The sequence below is a fragment of the Bison bison genome, unplaced genomic scaffold (assembly GCF_000754665.1).
Source record: "Bison bison bison isolate TAMUID 2011002044 unplaced genomic scaffold, Bison_UMD1.0 scf7180017864327, whole genome shotgun sequence".
NCBI lineage: Eukaryota > Metazoa > Chordata > Mammalia > Artiodactyla > Bovidae > Bison > Bison bison.
The window spans coordinates 2873812-2893052 of NW_011494899.1; the positions used below are offsets into that span (position 1 = coordinate 2873812).

General features: G+C 38.4%; 1 protein-coding gene across 9 annotated transcripts in view; it reads right to left on the bottom strand.

Annotated features, from left to right (window-relative positions):
- The window catches only part of RIC8B (RIC8 guanine nucleotide exchange factor B), a 101815-nt gene that overhangs the window by 16535 nt on the left and 66039 nt on the right, over nucleotides 1-19241 (bottom strand). For all 9 annotated transcript variants that reach the window (XR_826436.1, XR_826441.1, XR_826437.1 and 6 more), the window contains exon 8: nucleotides 11406-11550. Coding sequence is in view for 2 of the 9 variants with exons in the window: in XM_010853381.1 (XP_010851683.1) it covers nucleotides 11406-11550 (145 nt within the window). In the remaining 7 variants the exon portion in view is untranslated. The remainder of the gene's footprint in view (nucleotides 1-11405; nucleotides 11551-19241) is intronic.

Consider the following 19241-nt stretch of genomic DNA (forward strand, 5'->3'; position numbering starts at 1 on the left):
GGCTACTTTCTAAAAATTGGAAATTAGATTGGTGCCGTTAGGATAAATATCCTTGGATGCACAGCTTAATTATATAGGGGACAAATGATTTCAGAGAAGAAGAAACCTGTTTTGTGATACAGCATAAAACAAGTATGTCAAAAAAAATTGGAAAAATGATGACAGGCTGGAATCTGAAAATGAAAGCATGCCAATTTATAATCTCAGGAAATTAGTCCATTAGTGAGACCACAGAAGGCAATGAGTGTTTAAATAATAAAAGATAAAGCAGAACAATTTTAATCAGATTTGATCTGACCTAGATGAAAAAAAAAAGGAATGAAATCTAGTCTACCAAAAGACAGGTATGCCATCTGGCTTTCTGGAAATAGATTTAATAAAGTACTTAAAATGAATGTGTTCCATAAACTTTGTATGAAGTTCTAATACCAAACCAAACTATCCTCTTATTTAAAAGTCATACTATTTTTTTTTTTTTTTTTGAAGAGGAGGAGGGGGAGTTGAAATAAAAGATAATTCTTTAAATGGCTGCCAAGTATCTATAGTTTAAACGTCTTTCTGGATAAGCAGACAAGAGGTTATAATATTCTGTACCAGCCAAGTACAGACAGTAATGTTTTTAATGATCAAATATCCCTGCAAACAGAAAAGTGCCAATAAATTACTTTCTAGGGTTTATAAACACAAATGCTTTCAGGGGCCAGGCCTTAAGGATAGGCAGATGAGTGAACTGGCTAAGTATAAGTAACGTGGAGTATTGTGGACTAGGGTAAAATGGAGAACAGTTCTAGTCTAAACAGGGAAAAAAATCATGTGGGCCAAAACCAAGACATTGTGATTGCTTATGTCCTTGCTTGCTGGCCTGGCTTTAGACTTTATACTTGGGCAAGTTGACTTCCTTAACTAAGCAGGGCTTTTCCTCACATAGAGCAAGGGCTAGGTACTATAATGTTAGAAAAAATATTTCTTTTTCTACATTTTTCAGAGGCTGCCTGACAGATTTCTTGCAGAAGGACTCAGTGCTCACCATCCTCAAAAACTGGATCTTAAACATCTATTTTACCATTCTGTATAAAGACCTTTGTCAGGGGTCATGGTTAAAAGACTTCTTTTTCCTTCAAAGCAGTGGAAACCCTCACCCTTTTACACAAATGAAATCTACACAGAAAGCTGATATATGAAATAGATGAAAGTGGAACTGCTCAGGCAGAAGAGGGGCCAGGGATGGCCAAGGAGGGTAGGGGCCTAGAATCCCTTCTATTTGCTTCCCTTCTATCCTCACTCACTTGCTTCCTCTGAAGGCAGCCCCTAAGACACTTTCAGGAACTCTGGGGAAACAGTCTGAAAACCCACGGGCTTGTCAGTGATTCTTAGCTTTGGCTGTAAACTGCAATCATCTGAGAAACTTTAAAGATGCGACCTGGGCCTCACCTGAAACCAACTAAATGTATTTTTTCCCCAGTTGATTGTGATACACATTGAGGTTACGAACCGCTGGGATAAAGCCTAGCTAAGACGCTCACTGTGTGCTACTAGTCCCTCTCCTTTTTTTCAGGTGCTCATGCATGCTCAGTTGCTAAGTCGTGTCTGACTCTGTGACCCATGGACTGTAGCCTGCCAGGCTCCTCTGTCCGTGGGATTTACTAGGCAAGAATACTGGAATGGGTTGCTATTTTCTACTTCAGGGGATCTGCCCCCTCCAGGGATCAAACCCAAGTCTCCTCGTTTCCTGCATTGGCAGGTGAATTCTTTACCACTGTGCCACCTGGGAAGCATCAGGTGCTCATAAAAGAAAAAGGCCTCGAGTTGGTGGCCATTAACAAAAATGTTGAACGGGGTCATCTGCTGCTGCTGCTGCTGCTGCTGCTGCTAAGTCGTTTCAGTTGTGTCTGACTCTGCGTGACCCCATAGACGGCAGCTCACCAGGCTTTCCCGTCCCTTGGGATTCTCCAGGCAAGAACACTGGAGTGGGTTGCCATTGCCTTCTCCAATGCATGAAAGTGAAAAGTGAAAAGTGAAGTCGCTCAGTTGTGTCTGACCCTCAGCAACCCCATGGACTGTAGCCTACCAGGCTCCTCCGTCCATGGGATTTTCCAGGCAAGAGTACTGGAGTAGGTTGCCATTGCCTTCTCCAACGGGGTCATCATATTTCCCCAAAGTCAGGAACAAAGAGGACCCAAATAAGGCTTCTGAGAAGGTAATTTTTAAGAAGTCTCCAGATGCCACACTGAAAATGTAATTCCACCACTCATCTCTTATTTGCTTAGGCATAAAACAACAGGACATATTTTCACTGGTTTCTTTTCTGCTGCCTGTTAAATTAGAAAAACAACTAGTCTTAAAAATAAGTAAGTAAAGGTATTTATTATAAGGCACATGTCACTTTCCAAGCGGACAAAAGAAATACGGCCTTAGAAGAAGGTATAAGGCAAGACAGGTGTATTAACTACTTTAGGTCATGCTCATCTGTCTCTTAAGAGAAGTCGTCTCTTTTCAAGCTCAATGGAAGGGTGACAAAAAAAATTAGATCCACACAATGTTTTAGAATATAATGAAATTAGCACAGGCCATCTTGTGCCTTAGGGAAAAAAATCTGTCAGGAGGATACCACAGCACATGAAGTCAGGACATGATTTCTGGATCAGGGCACATTTGATTCTTTTCTTGGTTCTTTTAAGGACTTAGTGGAAATGATGACTCTTTTCTACAAGCTGACCTCAAGTCTAATGCTGCTAAAATGATTTAACAACTTGCTGTGAAATTAGCTACTAGAGTCATACAATGCTTTGCTCACTGAGCATAAAATTCACTCTTACAGAATAAGAACTTACCATCCTTTACCCCATCCTTTACCCATGTAGTAAAACATTCCAACCCCCCCCCAAAACACTCTGGGAATTGAACTTTCAATTTTTTCCTTAAAAAAACATTCCCCGCCCCAAACCCCAAGCTGATACTCAGAAGAATATAACCACCACCATGGCACGCAGAAGTTGCTGAACTCTGCCACTCAGTTATGGTAAAAAAAAAAATCAAAAACGCCAATATGCAGGGGGCAGGAGGCAGCCTTAGACACTGTCTCCCCTCCTGCTCCCCACTTCAAACCAATCTCATGCAGTTTCCCCACCCAGAAAAAGAGAAAACAAATAATAGTCACCACCACAGCAACAGAGTGAGGTTTCATAAAAGAGTATTTTCGCTGAACAAATACTGCTACCTTTATAACCTTAAGAGTATAGTCTGAGATGTAACTTTCCAGGTTTCAGAATCTTAACACTGAAATTCTAGGACTGGTTTTTTGTCCAAGACTCGGTCCTAAGATACTTTAAGTACACTAACTGCGGTAGATACTTTATTGGGTAATTTTATATTTATCCTAGTTTTTCCCACCTTGTCTCTGCTCCCGGCCCCCATATTTTCATCACTCCAATCCTAACTCTTCTGTGTGATATTTCATCAACAATTTTGTATTATATATAATGCCATTATATGACTGCAGCTATAGGTCTGCAGACAAAAGGATTAAGACTTTTACTCTTCAAATTGTTGCTACATTTGGCCAACATCAATTGCATTATACTACTTCACTTAAAACAAAAAAAGGAGCTATTAAATGTTCCCTGAGCTATAAGAAAGTTAACATCTATCTCTAAAAAACATGGGTCAAATTTTACTCCAAGCATCCTGGTTAACAAGCTGTAAAGTCAAGTCCCTGCAGAGGCTAAGGCAGATACGATGAACAAAGAAGGTACATTATGAAATCGAAGGAGCTTATGCCTGGTATGACGGGGCCACAGTCACGCAGCTCAGTCAGGTACCATGTGGCACTGTAGGCCTAATGTCATCAGAACTTCCACCTTTTCAAAAGAAGTTACGAATCTAAATTTTCATCTGAAAGATATGAATTCTAAATTAGTTTAAGCCCTATGTAAAACAGATATTAAAAACATAAAACCAAATAACCAATGCAACATCAGGCAAGTGAAGCAAAACCTACTTGTGGGCTAAATCTAGTCTATGGACTAACGATCTGTAACCTCTAGGAAAGGGATCAGGGCTTTTAGGAGAAGGCGTTTTTGAGTCCAAACTAAGGAAGAAGAGAGCAGTGGGGTGGGAAAGGAGACATTATGTGCTCATGAAATTAGAAATATCTTGCCAGGAAAAACTCTCCATAATATCTGCCACCCATAAAACAATAAATAGAGTGGAAATTTACCATACCCTGTTTTCTTGAATTCCATCCCCTGGCCCCATTTCCCAGCTAGATGTGGAGCCTGAAGAGGGCAGGGACCTCATCTGTCTTGGTTATCCTCATGATAAGAAGGGGCTGACCAACTTAAATTTATAAACACCTTAAAAAAACTAATATATTCAACAAAAATTTACTGAATGCCTACTGCACATGAGGCACTATTTTGGGGACATCTCAATGAATAAAAAAAATTCTCTCATGGAGTTTATCTTCTACTGGGAAAAACAGACTAGATGAATAAGTAAATTGTATGGTATGTTAGAAGGTGGTAAGTGCTATGAAGAAACAAGAGCAAGCAAGTGTGAGGTGGAGTGGTGAAGGTAGGGGTGTGGCAATTTTTAATGTGGGGACAGAACAGACTTTACCAGGAAGACGATAACTGAGTTAAGACGTGCAGAAGCCAACGGAATGGCCTTACAGCTCTCTGGAGAACAGGCATTCCAGGCAGAAGAACAGTCAGTGCCGAGGCCTCGGGAGTGTGTCTGGAGCGTGACAAGCAGTGAATCACCGGGTGACAGCACAGTGAGAAAGGCTACATGTACATCACCATAAGGACTTTGATTTTTAGCCTTTGGAGAGTTTTGAGCAGTGGTAATGTCCGACTTACATTTTTATAAAGATCACGTTGGCTGCTGTGTTGAGAACTAAAAGAATGACAAAAAAAAGTAAAGAAGTAAAGTAAAAAGTAAAGTAAAAAAAGTAAAGAATGAGTAAAGAATGACAAAGATAGAAGCAACAAGACCAGTGAGGAAGCTATTTAAAATGATCTCAGAGGGAGATAAAATTTGAGCTTGGACTAGAATAGTGGCAGTGATGGTAGTGAGGGGTGACTATTTCTGAATGTACTATGAAGGGAGAGCCAGAATCACCTGAGAGATTTATGTGAATCAGAATGAACTGAATGAAACTTTTAACTTTCAGGGATATCAGGACTTATAAAAAATATATTTTCTCTTATTTTCTATTTTGGTTGTATCAAAGAAAGATAAGAGATGCTCTAAGAACAGGGAGATTACGTGAAGGGCAAACTCATCTCTCCTTTTGATTGGCCCTGAAGAATATGGTAGCAGTTAAAACACAAGCTTTGACTTCACACATGTTAGGATGGCTAAGATATTAAAAGAAAAACCTGAAAAATAATAAGTATTGGACAGGATATGGAGAAACTGGAACCCTTGTGCACTGCTGGTGGGAATGTAAAATGGTATGGCAGTTCCTCAAAAAATTAAACATAGCATTACCATATGATCTAGCAATTCCCCTTTGGGTATATACCCAAACTTATACACTCACATTCATCATTCACAGCATTATTTACAACAGCCAAAAGGTGGAAATAACCCAAGCATCCACTGATGGATGAATTGATAAACAAAATGTGGTAAATACATACAACGGAATGTTACTCAGCCTTTAAAAGTAAGGAAATTTTGACACATGCTATAATATGGATGTGTTTTAGAGACATTTTAAGTGAACTTAGTCACAAAAGGAGAAATATTGAATATTATTTCACTTACATGAGGTTCCTAGGCAAATTCACAGAGAAAGTGTAACAATAGTTACAAGGGGTTGTGGGGACAGGGGATAGATAAAAGTTTCAGTTGGGGAAGATGAAAAGTTCTGGAGATAGATGGTAGTAATGGCTACACATTAATGTACATGGTGCCACAAATCTGTATGCTTAAAATGGTAAATTTTATGTATATTTTACCCTCAAATTAAGGCAAAGTGAAAAATACAATAAAGCCTGCTTTGCCTACCTCAAAAACAAACAAAAACCTCAAAAAAGACCAGCTCTGGAGTTAGGTCACCTGATTGCTCATGAATTGTGTGCCCTAGACAAGTTCTGGAAACCACTGAGCTTTATTTTCCTCATCTGTAAAATGTAGATAACCTTTAGCCCAAAGTTTGCTGTGAAGATTAAATGAGATAATATTATGAAAGTTCTTAGTACAACACATTAGATACTCAGTAAATGTCATTTATTCACTCAGTTATGTCCGACTCTCTGCGACTCCATGGACTGTAGCCTGCCAGGCTCCTCTATCTGTGGGATTTCCCAGGCAAGAATACTGGAGTGGGTTGCTATTTCCTTCTCCAGGGGATCTTCCCAACCCAGGGATCAAACCCACATCTCCTGCACTAGCAGGCAGATTCTTTACCACTGAGCCACCAGGGAGTCCCATTTAATAAACACCAGCTACTAGCATAGTGAGCTACTTGTCAAGAAGTAAGCAAGCCAAAAGTCCTTGAATCCAGTGAGTTAGTTTATTAAGTTAAATCATCACCATGGAGCTGCACATGCAATCTTCATTAACTAAAGAAGCCACACAACAACTAGGTTTTTTGTGGCGTTTGCTATGGTTAAATCCAGTTTTAAGATATTTTAAAGAGATACCAGTTAATAATGGTGACTGAGGTGAAAATTTGAGAATTACTGTATAAGACTGATTTCACATTTAAGAAGTAGGATAAATTATGGAACAATGTCTTAATCACAGATTTTGCATTCTATTAACAATGCAAAGAAATAGGGTAATGTGGTATAATTCATTTATTAATTATTAAGTATCATGGATCAGCAATATAAGTAGACATACTGAATACACATAAATACATCAAGTTGCATCTAGGCAACTAAAAAAGCTCCAAGATACTTTTAAAATTACAGTGCTTTATATGTTTCTTATATTGGGCTGTTTCAAGTGCTATCCTTGATATAAAGGATATAAAAAACTATGGTTGTAAATCAGTAGGAAATAAAATCTGAAGTAAAGCTCAATACTGTAGATTCAGATAACATACCTCTTGCTGGTCATTTACTCAAATTAAAATACAAAAGAAAAGTCAGAGAACTCAATTTTCAAAGTGCAAAGCTGGTATGAATTGTAAATATCACAAAGGCGAGTTAACCAGTATGCATGGGAGTAGAGGCAGTGATTTTATTTTCAATTTTGGTCTTTAGAGATCTGAATTTAGATTGTGTTTCATGACTGCTTACAGGAAATTAATTCTAGTTCCTAGAAAGGCTAGTTACAACCTTCTATACATAAATATACCATCATAGTCTAAACTAGGCAAAACGAGAAATCTTCAAGTCCTAGTTCTGGTTTATCTACTTCAAGAAATATTAAAAACAAAGCTATCTCTTCATTTGTATAACCCCAAGATATGGAGAAAATTATAATGGGACTTGACTTAAAGCAGCATAACAAAATCTTGACAAAAGAAAACCAAGTCATTTGTGCTGAAGAAACTATAATATCTATACAGCTGCTGCCATAGCTACTGTTGAAAAATACATGGTCAAGAAGGAAACACCCCTGAATTGCTTAGTAGTATAATAATTTTAATCTGATGGGTGTAATTATGAACTAGTGTGGTGTATTAAGAATACAACAGGGCATCCTAGAGTTCTATACACTTTGGCCCTTCCCTTCTTCTGCCCCTCCATACAGCAGCTCTTTTTTAAAGATATGCTTTTGGACTCATAGGCTCCTATATACCATACGAGGCCTGAAGGCAACTAGTCTAAAATGAGTCAAATGTCACTACGGTACACATCTGTCAACTGATGTTTGGAATGATGTACAAACCACAGGAATCAGTTACATTATACCATCTATACAGTCAAGGAGCCTTCATACTCAGAGGTGGAAAAAAACAGGTATAAAGTTAGAATTTAGAAATGTGTGCTAAGTCACTTCAGTCATGTCCAACTCTTTGCAACCCTAGAGACTATAGCCTGTCAGGCTCCTCTGTCCATGGGATTCTCCAGGCAAGAATACTGGAATGGGTGGCCATTTCCTTCTCCAGAGAATCTTCCCAACCCAGGGACTGAACCTGCATCTCTGATGTCTCCTGCACTGGCAGGCAGGTTCTTTATCACGAGCACCACCTGGGAAGCCCTGTACATTATATCACCAATACAGTCAAGGGGCCTTCATGCTCAGAGGCATAAAAGAAACAGGTATAAAGTCAGTATTTAGAAATGTGGTTTCTCTTTTATACAGGACCAGTGCTTATTTAATTACTTTTTTACAAACATGGCTAGATATACACCAAAAACCTGTGTGGCATATACTTGATTCTATGACTGTATTTTCTCTAAGTATGTTAATTGCAGAAAGCTATTTCCAGTCCATTAAATACATTTATCTTGACACAGAAAGGACTGTTGTGATATTAACTGTCTCTCATGGCCTAAATGTAAGCTCCATACTATTCTTAGTTTCAGATTCCACTAAAGGATTACAGGTTACCTTGGTGCATTAATCAGAATCCACTTATATTTTTGACAACGGGATGAGGGCCAGCTGAATGAAGGGTAATTCTCTGCTTCTGCCAATACTAACAGTGTTTGTGAATAAGTGCATCATAAGAGAAGCAGGCTGTGATCCTGAGAGCACTGATTGATGATGGTTAATCAGGCGGTAGGGGAGTAAGTCATCCTTTCAGATGCTGACTTTATAAACTTGACCAGATTGCTAAGAAGTTTTCATAACAATTTTAAAGGAAGAAGTTCTTTGAGCTTGTGGATCACTGTCCAAAGCACAAAGGATTATCTTGCTTGCAAAGCACTTTGTTTACCACCACTTCCATGGGAACCATTTTAATAAGTATTTTAAATTAACAAATGAAACACTGCTGCACCTGAAACAGGAAAGATGTAAGAAAAAACAGAAGCAGATCTATCTGAAAAGGGAAGATGTGATGCTATGTTAAAAGACATATTTACACTTGTAATGAGCAATGTTTAAGAAACACAACAAGATTTCACAATGGTGACTATTCTGGCCACACTAACACACCATTCCTATATTAATGATACAGGCCAGGTCCAAAGGCTGAAGAAGATTCCAACCAGGAATGTAAGGCCTAAACACAAAATCTTTCCATGGTCAAGAGTCAAGACAATAACAATATCACACATCATGGTCCTTGATTTTAAAAAGCAGTGCTCTCCGATACTGGATGCTTGGGGCTGGTGCACTGGGACGACCCAGAGGGATGGTATGGGGAGGGAGGAGGGAGGAGGGTTCAGGATGGGGAACATGTGTATGCCTGTGGCAGATTCATTTCTATATATGGCAGAACCAATCAATATTGTGAAGTTTAAAAATAAAATAAAATTAAAAAAATAAAAATAAAAAGCAGTGCTCTCCTGAAATCTAACATCACTTCCATAATGTAACACATTTCTATTTCCTGTACTATTGGGAGAGACCCAATGTTATTGTATTTTTTCTGAGGTTTTTCTTGTTATAGTAGTATTCTTGTGTTTGCTAGATATATGTTAGTCACTCAGTCATGTCTGACTCTTTGTAACCCCATGGACTGTACCCAATCAGGCTCTTCTGTCCATGGAATTCTACAGGCAAGAATACTGGAGTGGGTAGCCATTTCCTTCTCTAAGGTATCTCTCCAACCCAGGGGTAGAACCCGGGTCTCCTGCATTGCAGGCAGATTCTTTACTGTCTTAGCCACCAGGGAAGCCCTGCTTGATATACGATCAATGCCATTTTAGAAGTCATCCACCAAACAAATTAAAAAATACACACTGAGATGCAATGATGTCAACCATTCATGAGTACTCAAGAATTTCCTATGTTAGCTGACTGTGTCCACATACCCTGGGACACACTGAATGCTTAACGTAATTTCTTCCTTAATTTAAAAATACGAGACTCTTTAAGTGGTATATTTTAATGTCTCAAATAGAGGATATTAAACTAATATGGAAATACAGTTTATGAAATGAAAAAAGTCAAGAGCTAGCAAGAATAATTTAGAATGATGACTTCTATAATTATGCAAAGATTAATATATTATTTTTCTACCTTAGCTTCAAATATCTGATAGAGACGCCCAATTTATAACATCTAAATGGTGTCAGTCTTAAGAATTTAACGCTTAAAGTCACTGCTAGCTTTTTTTCCCCCAAAGCCTTTTTCTTCTGGGACACACTCTGTAAGATCTTACCAAGGCTGAAAGATCTGGGGATGCCACAAGTAACACCACCTACTCAGACCTGATTTGCTAAGAATACAGGCCCTATAAGTCTTGTCTGATTAGGGAAGGATATTTTTTTGTTTCTTTTACATTGGCTTTGGCAATGATTTTGGTTTTGAAACTACATCAAACTAGGGAGTGATCTTTTTTACCTTCTGACAACCCATTATTGTCACTTCAACAAGGCACAATCTACACTTTTAAAAATGGGCTGTATCTTGCAGATAATCATTTTTCCAGCCTCGATCTACTACTACGTGACCCACATCACACTCTAGAAGACTGTGGGTAGAAAAGAGCATATGTCGATGTCATCATTGATAGGGCAGGGCATACCCTTTTAACATTCAGTAATGCAAACCAAAAAACTGAGCTCAAATAACTCCTAATAAGTAGAAACTAAGAAATTTAGCTGGGATTGGAGTTGAGAGGGGGATGAAAAGGATGGGAAGTGGGTAGAAGAGAGTAGAGGTGGTTCGTTTCAGGATGAGAGACAACTAGTGTCTTTGACTTACAACCAATGAGTCAAGGAAAACTTGATAAGAGTCTCTGGCTTGCCTACCCAGTGGACTAATGCCTCTGCTAAAAGATGGTTCCCTAGTTGCTTAATTAAAATTTACCACAGAGCCAGATTTCTTTCCTTTGGCTAGTAATGTGCCTTGTGGCTTTACTTGATTGACTTATAAAGGCTTTCACACAAGAGGAAAGATCAGAATGTATGGAACCTACATTTAGATTTCTGAGAAAGACTGAAGCATCAGATAGCCAACTTAAATACTTGGTCTTGGTTATACCTTATAAAATCTCAACTTATGGAAAGGAGAGCACAAAATAAGCAACAATATCCTTTAAGTATGTGACAGGAGACGTCGAAAAACACTACCTCTCTTAATACTTAGGAGAGGATGATGAGCATGTTAAAAGCATCATGCAGCAAAACATTTCTTGCAGTATTATCCTTCCTCAATCACTTGAAGTCATTCTCTAAGGCACTAGCTATGCAACTGCCTCTAAAACAGTATTAAACAGAAAGCTTCCAAATCCACAAAAGAAGAGAAATGAAAGACAAAGGAAGTGAAAGGCAAATAACCAATCCAAAGGCAGACAAAGTTAGGTGAAAAGAAATGTGATACTATACTTTGGTTTTGCATTTTTGTATTCTTCAGTGTCTGTGTCCTCGTCCTCTGAGTACCAATTATCTCCTCTTCCTCCAGCCAAGAGGCCCCTGGCCGCCAACAGTCCTGCAGCATTCCCATAGCCAGTGTATTTCAGGAGACTATCCACTGCAAAAACAGAACAGGTTTTTAGACAGGAATCCTTGAGTGCTCACTGTTATCACCAACGACTCACCAACACAGGGAAGCTGGACATACATGCCATGGTAGTAAATCTTAAAAGTTGAGAGGTTGTCAAAGTGTGGTAGTAGTAATCCTATATGTTCTGAGGACCAAAACCCTTTTTTAAGGTATCAGAAATTCAAATAGAGCTGTTTTGAATACACTCTGTGGCAGGAGTGGGGCTTCTGTGACTGCCAGGCCATTGGTAAGGGTGATGTTTTAAGGTTTTGATCACAAAATTGTTCTCTTTATTCAGTTTCAGAGAAATGATGATTAAGAGTTAATGAAAACCAGACTGGGATTTTACCAATATAGCATATAATATAAAATCTTTCTTATTTGCTTCTGTAGGAACTGGAGGGATATTAAGATAATAAGGAATAACAAAACCTAAGTGAAAGTTTGTGACCCCATGGACTATACAGTCTATGGAATTCTCCAGGCCAGAATACAGGAGTGGGTAGCCTTTCCCTTCTTCAAGGGATCTTCCCAACCCAGGTCTCCCACATTGCAGGTGGATTCTTTACCAGCTGAGCCACAACGGAAGTCCAAAAAGACCTAAGGATATTAGCAAATGTAAACAGAATAGGCTAAGTTATTGCTTTTTCAAAGAAATCAGAAAAAGTATGGAAGCACATTATACCCAGTGAGTATAAGGCCAGGAACTGCTGGACCTTAGTGATGGCTCTACCATTTATTAGCAGGTGGACCTTAGGTAAATTATTTTGCAGTTCTTTACTCCAGTTTTCAGATATAGAGAACTGGAATAATACCTACCTCACAGATTAATACATGCAAGGTGCTTAGAAAAGTATCTGGTATTAGGTTGGTACAAAAATAACTGCTGTTTCAGACAGTGAATTTTAAATCATCATAACTAGGCTCAAATGCATCCTTATTAATCAAAATAGGAACCACTACCATCAACACATCTTGCCAACAAAAAGTAAGTCTGTTTATTCTTATAGTGTAAAAATCCATGCTTCAGGATTCCACAAACTCTTGGAAAGCATTTTCTGCCTCCTGCTGGTTGTGGAAGCATTTTTCCTTGCAAATAGTTGTCGAAATGATTGAAGTGGTAGTTGGCTGGTGAGAGGTCAGGTGAATATGGCAGATGAGGCAAAACTTCATAGTTCAATTCGTTCAACTTTTGAAGCATTGGTTGTGCAACCATGTGGTCAGGCGCTGTCATGGATAAGAACTGGGCCCATTCCGTTGACCTATGCTGGCTGCAGATGTTGCTGTTTTCAGTGCATCTCACTGATCTGCTGAGCATACTTTTCAGATGTTATGATTTTGCCAGGATTCAGAAAGTTGCAGTAGATCAGATGGGCAGCAGACCACCAAACAGTGACCATGATAATTTTTTGGTGCACATTTGGCTTTGGGAAGTGGTTTGGAGCTTCTTCTCAGTCTAACCACTGAGCTGGTGGTCACTAGTTGTCATATAAAATCCACTTTTCGTCACATATTACAATCCGATTGAAGAATAGTTTGTTGCTGTGTAGAATAAGAGAAGACGACACTTCAAAATGATGTTTTTTCTTTTTTTCCAGTCAGCTCATAAGGCACCCACTTAGCTTTTTCATCTTTCCAATTTGCTTCGAATGCTGAATGACTGTAGAATGGTCGACGTTGAGTTCTTGGGCAACTTCTCGTGTGGTTATAAGAGGATCAGCTTCAATGATTGCTCTCAGTTGGTCACTGTCTACTCCCAATGGCCAGTCACTACGCTCACCCTCAAGGCTCTTGTCTTCTTTGCAAAACTTCTTGATCCACCATTGCACTGTACCATGAAGGGCACGGAGAGGATGTAGGATGAACAGTCCAGGGTAGAATTGTTCATTAAATTTTCAAATACTTGAATGACAGAGTATCTCCCTTGACACTGAAAATAGGTAGTTTGAGAGCAAGTAAAGGGAAGTCTGCTTTCAAGGGACTCAGAAACTAGTGAAATTTATGCAAAAGGAAATATGGATTAATAATGTAAGTAGATTAAATAAAGTTTTACACTAGTCACTTTAAACTATTTTCTACATTAAAACCTATTGGTAACTATGGTCTCTTTGGTACTAATTCTCAATGGGTGCTGGGTAGAATCATTAGAATTTAATGAAGGATCATGGTGGTATAATTTGAAAGCCCTCTGAATAAATCTGATATGCTCTCTCTTTCCATCAGTTCTTCCACAAGATGGAGTGATTTAGATAAATTAATGGATTCTTAATGGATCATTATATGTGCACGCTCAGTCATGTCCAACTCTTTGTGACCCCATGGACTGTACCCTGCCAGGTTCCTCTGTCCATGGAATTTTCCAGCCAAGAATACTGGAGTGGGTTGTCATTTCCTGCTCCAGGGGATCTTCCTCATACAGGGATTGAACCCATGTCTCTTGTGTCTCCTGCACTGGCAGAGAGATTCTTTACCACTGCACCACCTGGGAAGCCCTAATGGTTATTAAGGGAAGTGAATAAACAGTGTATACAAATATTCCTAATATTCATGACCCTAGACATGGTCAGACACAAAGTCACTAAGGCTGAAGGATCGTATATCTGAACCCACATTAATAATGACACTCTCATTGCAAGTTTTTGGATAAGATATATTTTTAAACAAATACGGATATTTAGCAGTTCCAAAACTGTGAAAGTCTAAATTGAGATGCTATGAATAGTTTAAATAAATATACTAGAAAATAATTTAAAAAGACACAAAATTTAAATAACCACCTACAGTGGCTAAACATTAAAATAGTTTAAGAATGTAGTCTATGAAAGGCCAAAATAGGTTAAAAAGAAGTCAAGAGAACACTAAATAACCTGCTTTCTTATGTAGAAAATCCTCCTGGAAGCTAGTGAATGGTAAAAATTCCTAGCACTTTTATGAAAATTGTGCTTACTGTTCATTCACTGGAACAAACCTTCTGTGTCAACTCTGTGATAGTTTGGGTTACAAAGACTGTTTCAGACACACCTTGCTTTCATAACAGTAGATAAGGCTATAGCCAATAATTTAAAAATCAAATGAACATTTGCTAATAAGATAAACACTTAAAAATTGGCGTTGGGAAGGGGAGACAAATGAACTACAAAAACCACACAGTGAGGAGGCATTTTCTTTGTGAAGTTCTGATTTATATTACTGATATCTAGTGGAGTGTTTCTAATTACTTTTTAGTCTATTTTTGAATATTCTCTATAACATCCTATTTGATATTGGGAAAGTAGTAAAAGGAAAATGGACTGAATTTGGATGTTAAGATGAGCTGTTAAGGCAAACAAAAGATCTCCTGAGTGGTCCTTAAAAGAAAAAAAAAAAGAAACACAACAAATGTTTTTGTCTTTGTCACAGTACTCATCCATGCACTTAGATGAAACTGCTAAAGAAATGAAACAAATGACAAGAAAGATTTCACCATGATTTTATCAAGATGCTAGAGGGCATTATGAAGAGGAAAGCAACCACAGCAGCACATGGCAAAGTCAGAACTGCACTGGTAGTAATGGCATTACTGCTTATACAAAGCATGGGTTTTATCACACTTGACTAACAAAAAAAAAAAGGCTTTGCTCTTTTACTGAGGAGAAAGAAGAGCACAACCAGATTCTACCAGAAACCATTCCCACTCTCTGTTACATACAGAAGGATTTACAGTACTTTTCCTTTCAGTTAATGCTGAAAGGAATTCAGTTAATGCTGTGACTTTTTGAAATACCGTACTAGAAGCTTCCTCTGACTAGTCTCTGTACTTCCAATCTCACACCCGCTCCTCTCCTGGTTACACACAACTCCCTTATATCCTTGTAAAGCAAAAGTATGACATAAGCACCTTTCTGGATAAAACCTCCAAAACCTCCCACAAAGGCTAAAGCTCAAATTCTGAAACAGGGCCTAGAGGGATCATTTTCTTGCCTCTGCCTTCTTTCCTAAACTCATTTCCTACTGCTCCTATGCAATGCAGATTCCTCACACTTTGAACTAGTCTCTTTTCTGTACATAACAAGGCTTCTTCCCACTTCTCTTTTCTCTTGGATGAAGACTTTCTCTGACCTTTTCCACACCAACCAATCATTTCCTCTTCCAGGTTGCTGCCATATCTGGCACATTCTTCTCTTATGGTGCTTACCAAAGTATATTACAATTATTACAATAATTGTATAGTAATTAATAATTATTATACAATAATATTATAATTATTCCTTTATATGAAAAAGTTCATAAGACAGTGTATTCACCACTGAATTCATAGACAACATTAATGTTTGGTCTTTCATTAAACCTTTATGGTGTACCTACTACCTGTAAGGTACTCTGTTAAACACTGGGGAACCAAAGGTGAAGAAGATAAGATATCTAACCTAAAGAAACTCAATGTCTAGAATAAAAGTTTAACAAAAAGTTATAATATAACAAACGTCAGAAGTATTTTAAAAAGAGAGAAGAATAAGTAAAAATGGTACAAAGCAGAGAATGATGAACTCTTCATTGGATGATCTTCATACAGATGACACAGATGAAGATTATGATCTTCAAGAATACAAAAAGCTTACTATGCTAACAAGGATGGAAGAAGCATTCCATGCAAAAGGAACAGCATCTGCCAAGCCATGGAGATGAGCCAAGGAATAGTGCAGTATAATCAGACAAGAATAAAGAAGTCTTTAGTATGATTAAGCAAAAAGTGTAGGGTAGGGAGTAGATTTAGGGAGTAGATTTAGTATATTTACACTATAAAGGTAGGCCATGGAGGTAAAATTTGTATTTTATCATGGAGGTGACAGAGAGTCATTGAAAGTTTTATAAGGGGGAATGCCAATAGGATAAGTGTACTCTAGAACAGTCTCTCTCTCAGCCGTGTGTAAGAAAGAATGAAGAAAACCTGACCAGAAACAGAGGGATAGTATTATTTTAATAGTTTATTAAGAGGGATGCAGATTTGGAAATCCCCCTCAAATAGGCTGAAGCAGAAGCCAAGGGAGGGGATAATACTGCTCAGGAAGCAAGATAAAGTGAGGATGGGGCCAGATGAGAACTTTAGAGAAAGATAGCAATTAGATGTGGACAAAGATAGGATTGAACAAATCAGACTGAAAAGAATGAACAGAGAAGTGGGTCAAAGGAAATCTAGGAGTGTGTTGTAGTAGAGACAGACAATGGTCAACAGTATCAACTGTTACAAAAGAAAGATGCTATTAAGATAAAGACTAAAAACTATCCATTCCTTTTGAAAATTAGTTGTGGCTTCCCTTATGGCTCAGATGGTAAAGAATCTGCCTGCAATGCAGATGACCAGGGTTTGATCCCTGGGTTGTGAAGATCCCTTGGAGAAGGAAATAGTAACCCACTGCAGTATTCTTGCCTGGACAATCCCATGGACAGAGGAGCCTGGAGGGCTACAGTCCACAGGGGTCTCAGGACTGAGCAACTAACACTTTCTAACACTTTCTTTCTTTGTGACTTTGTGACCTTACTGAAAGCATTTTCAGTGGAATCTGGGAAGTAGGGAATGGTGGAAATGCCTTACTTGCTGCAAGTTGAAGTCTGAGTGGGTAATAAGGATACTGAAAAGATGAACAAATTAGGAAGAGTTAATAAAGGAACAAAGGGTTAACACTTGATGGAGCAAAGCTATTGAGAAGACAAGAAGAGAAAAGATCATCAGGAGAGGGAGACTGCTTGGTTTCAAGCTGCTGCTGCTGCTGCTAAGTTGCTTCAGTCGTGTCCGACTCTGTGCAACCACATAGACAGCGGCCCACCAGGTTCCCCCATCCCTGGGATTCTCCAGGCAAGAACACTGGAGTGGGTTGCCATTTCCTTTTCCAATGCATGAAAGTGAAAAGTGAAAGTGAAGTTGCTCAGTCCTGTCCAACTCTTAGCAACCCCATGGACTGCAGCCTACCAGGCTCCTCCGTCCATGGGATTTTCCAGGCAAGAGTACTGGAGTGGGGTGCCACTGACACTCCTATTACTGTGACTGAAGTAAACGAGACAAAAGTAAAGTGTATAAAGGTGTGGGGCTATGCGCTGAGAGAGTTTAAGCCTTATTTATCTCTGCAATTCAGCCTCTGCCCTACCACAGTGCCTAACACATGCTGAGAATTAATAAATGTGTTAAAAGGAGGAGTTTGGGAAGGGGGGAAATACCTCACAAAGGCTTGTTTTACAAATTATTTTCTTTATTAAACTATGTGAGGCTTGTTTTAGGGCCCCTGTATAAAGTACATAATTGGCAGAACAGGTAATAAAAATTTAGTTTTGTTAGGGCTCAACAAAGAGGCAGCTGTTAGTTGTGAGATATGTTTAGCCTGGCACAGAGGACACTTGGAGAGCTGTTTCTGTACCAAATCTTCCATAGTTTTGCATTTGTAGCTCGCTCTGTTTCAGTTTTCATTCTTAATCTCATCTCTGTTCCTAACCCAATTTGACTGCTTTGTGCTGTTTATACTTACTGGTCTGACCTCTGTGCCTGGATCAAGGTACTTTAACTTTCAAACTCAGCTTAAAGACATTCATCTTTAAGAGGCAAGTTTAATCACTCTGATAAATTATTTTAAATTTATTTTATTGTGATATAATCTGCCTCCAAACCCAACCCAAGCTCCAAAATCTTATGATGACTTATAAGTTGAATATGGACTACAAACTTTTTGGTGGTTTTAAATTAGAATTAGAATTTTAAATTAGAATTAGTTGACAGCATTTAAAAACTGAGGAATTTTATGTAAAAACCCAGAGTCCTGGCTTCTCTTGAAAAATCTGGATGATTTGGTAACACTGACCACATGTCCCTTCATGGTAACAATCAGCTGGAGCTAAATAGCAGCAAGGTCCTGTTTCTAGTCCCCCACATTCCCCTTGCTCCTCCACTCCCAACCCACTATCTCCCCAACAATTAGCTAAGTGTCAGGTTTCATTGATCATCTCATGTTCTATCCATTTGACTTACTTTATTAATTTTGTAGGCATCTGAATTTGTAATCCTTGATAAGGTAAATAATATGAGGGCAGAGACCTTGTTTATCATGTATACCTTTGTATTCCCAGGGTCGACCTCAAAAAGTATTCAAAATTTGAATAAGCAAATTTGTATTCCAGAAGAATACTTTTACTATTAAAGTCTAACTGGAAGGAAAAGCAGATGAATATAAATAATTGTTAAAGACCAAATGAAAAAGATAAAGTTTTGCTAACATGCGTTTGGGGCTCAAAGTTAGGACTATGAAACCTCGAATACGGGGTCCTGGGGGAACAAAGTTAACCATTTCAAATAAAAAACAATTAACAAATTCATTTTAAATGTATATACCATATGTGTTATAACACTAACACATACGTGACGTGATTGATTATATTTATATTTATATATAAAAGATGCTTGCTCCTTGGGAGAAAAGTTATGACCAACCTAAACAGCATATTAAAAAGCAGAGACATTACTTTGCCAACAAAGGACCGTCTAGTCAAAGCTGTGGTTTTTGCAGTAGTCGTATATGGATGTTAGAATTGGACTATAAAGAAAGCTGAGCACCAAAGAATTGATGCTTTTGAACTGTGATGTTGGAGGAGACTCTTGAGAGTCCCTTGGACTGCAAGGAGATCCAACCAGTCCATCCTAAAGGAGATCAGTCCTG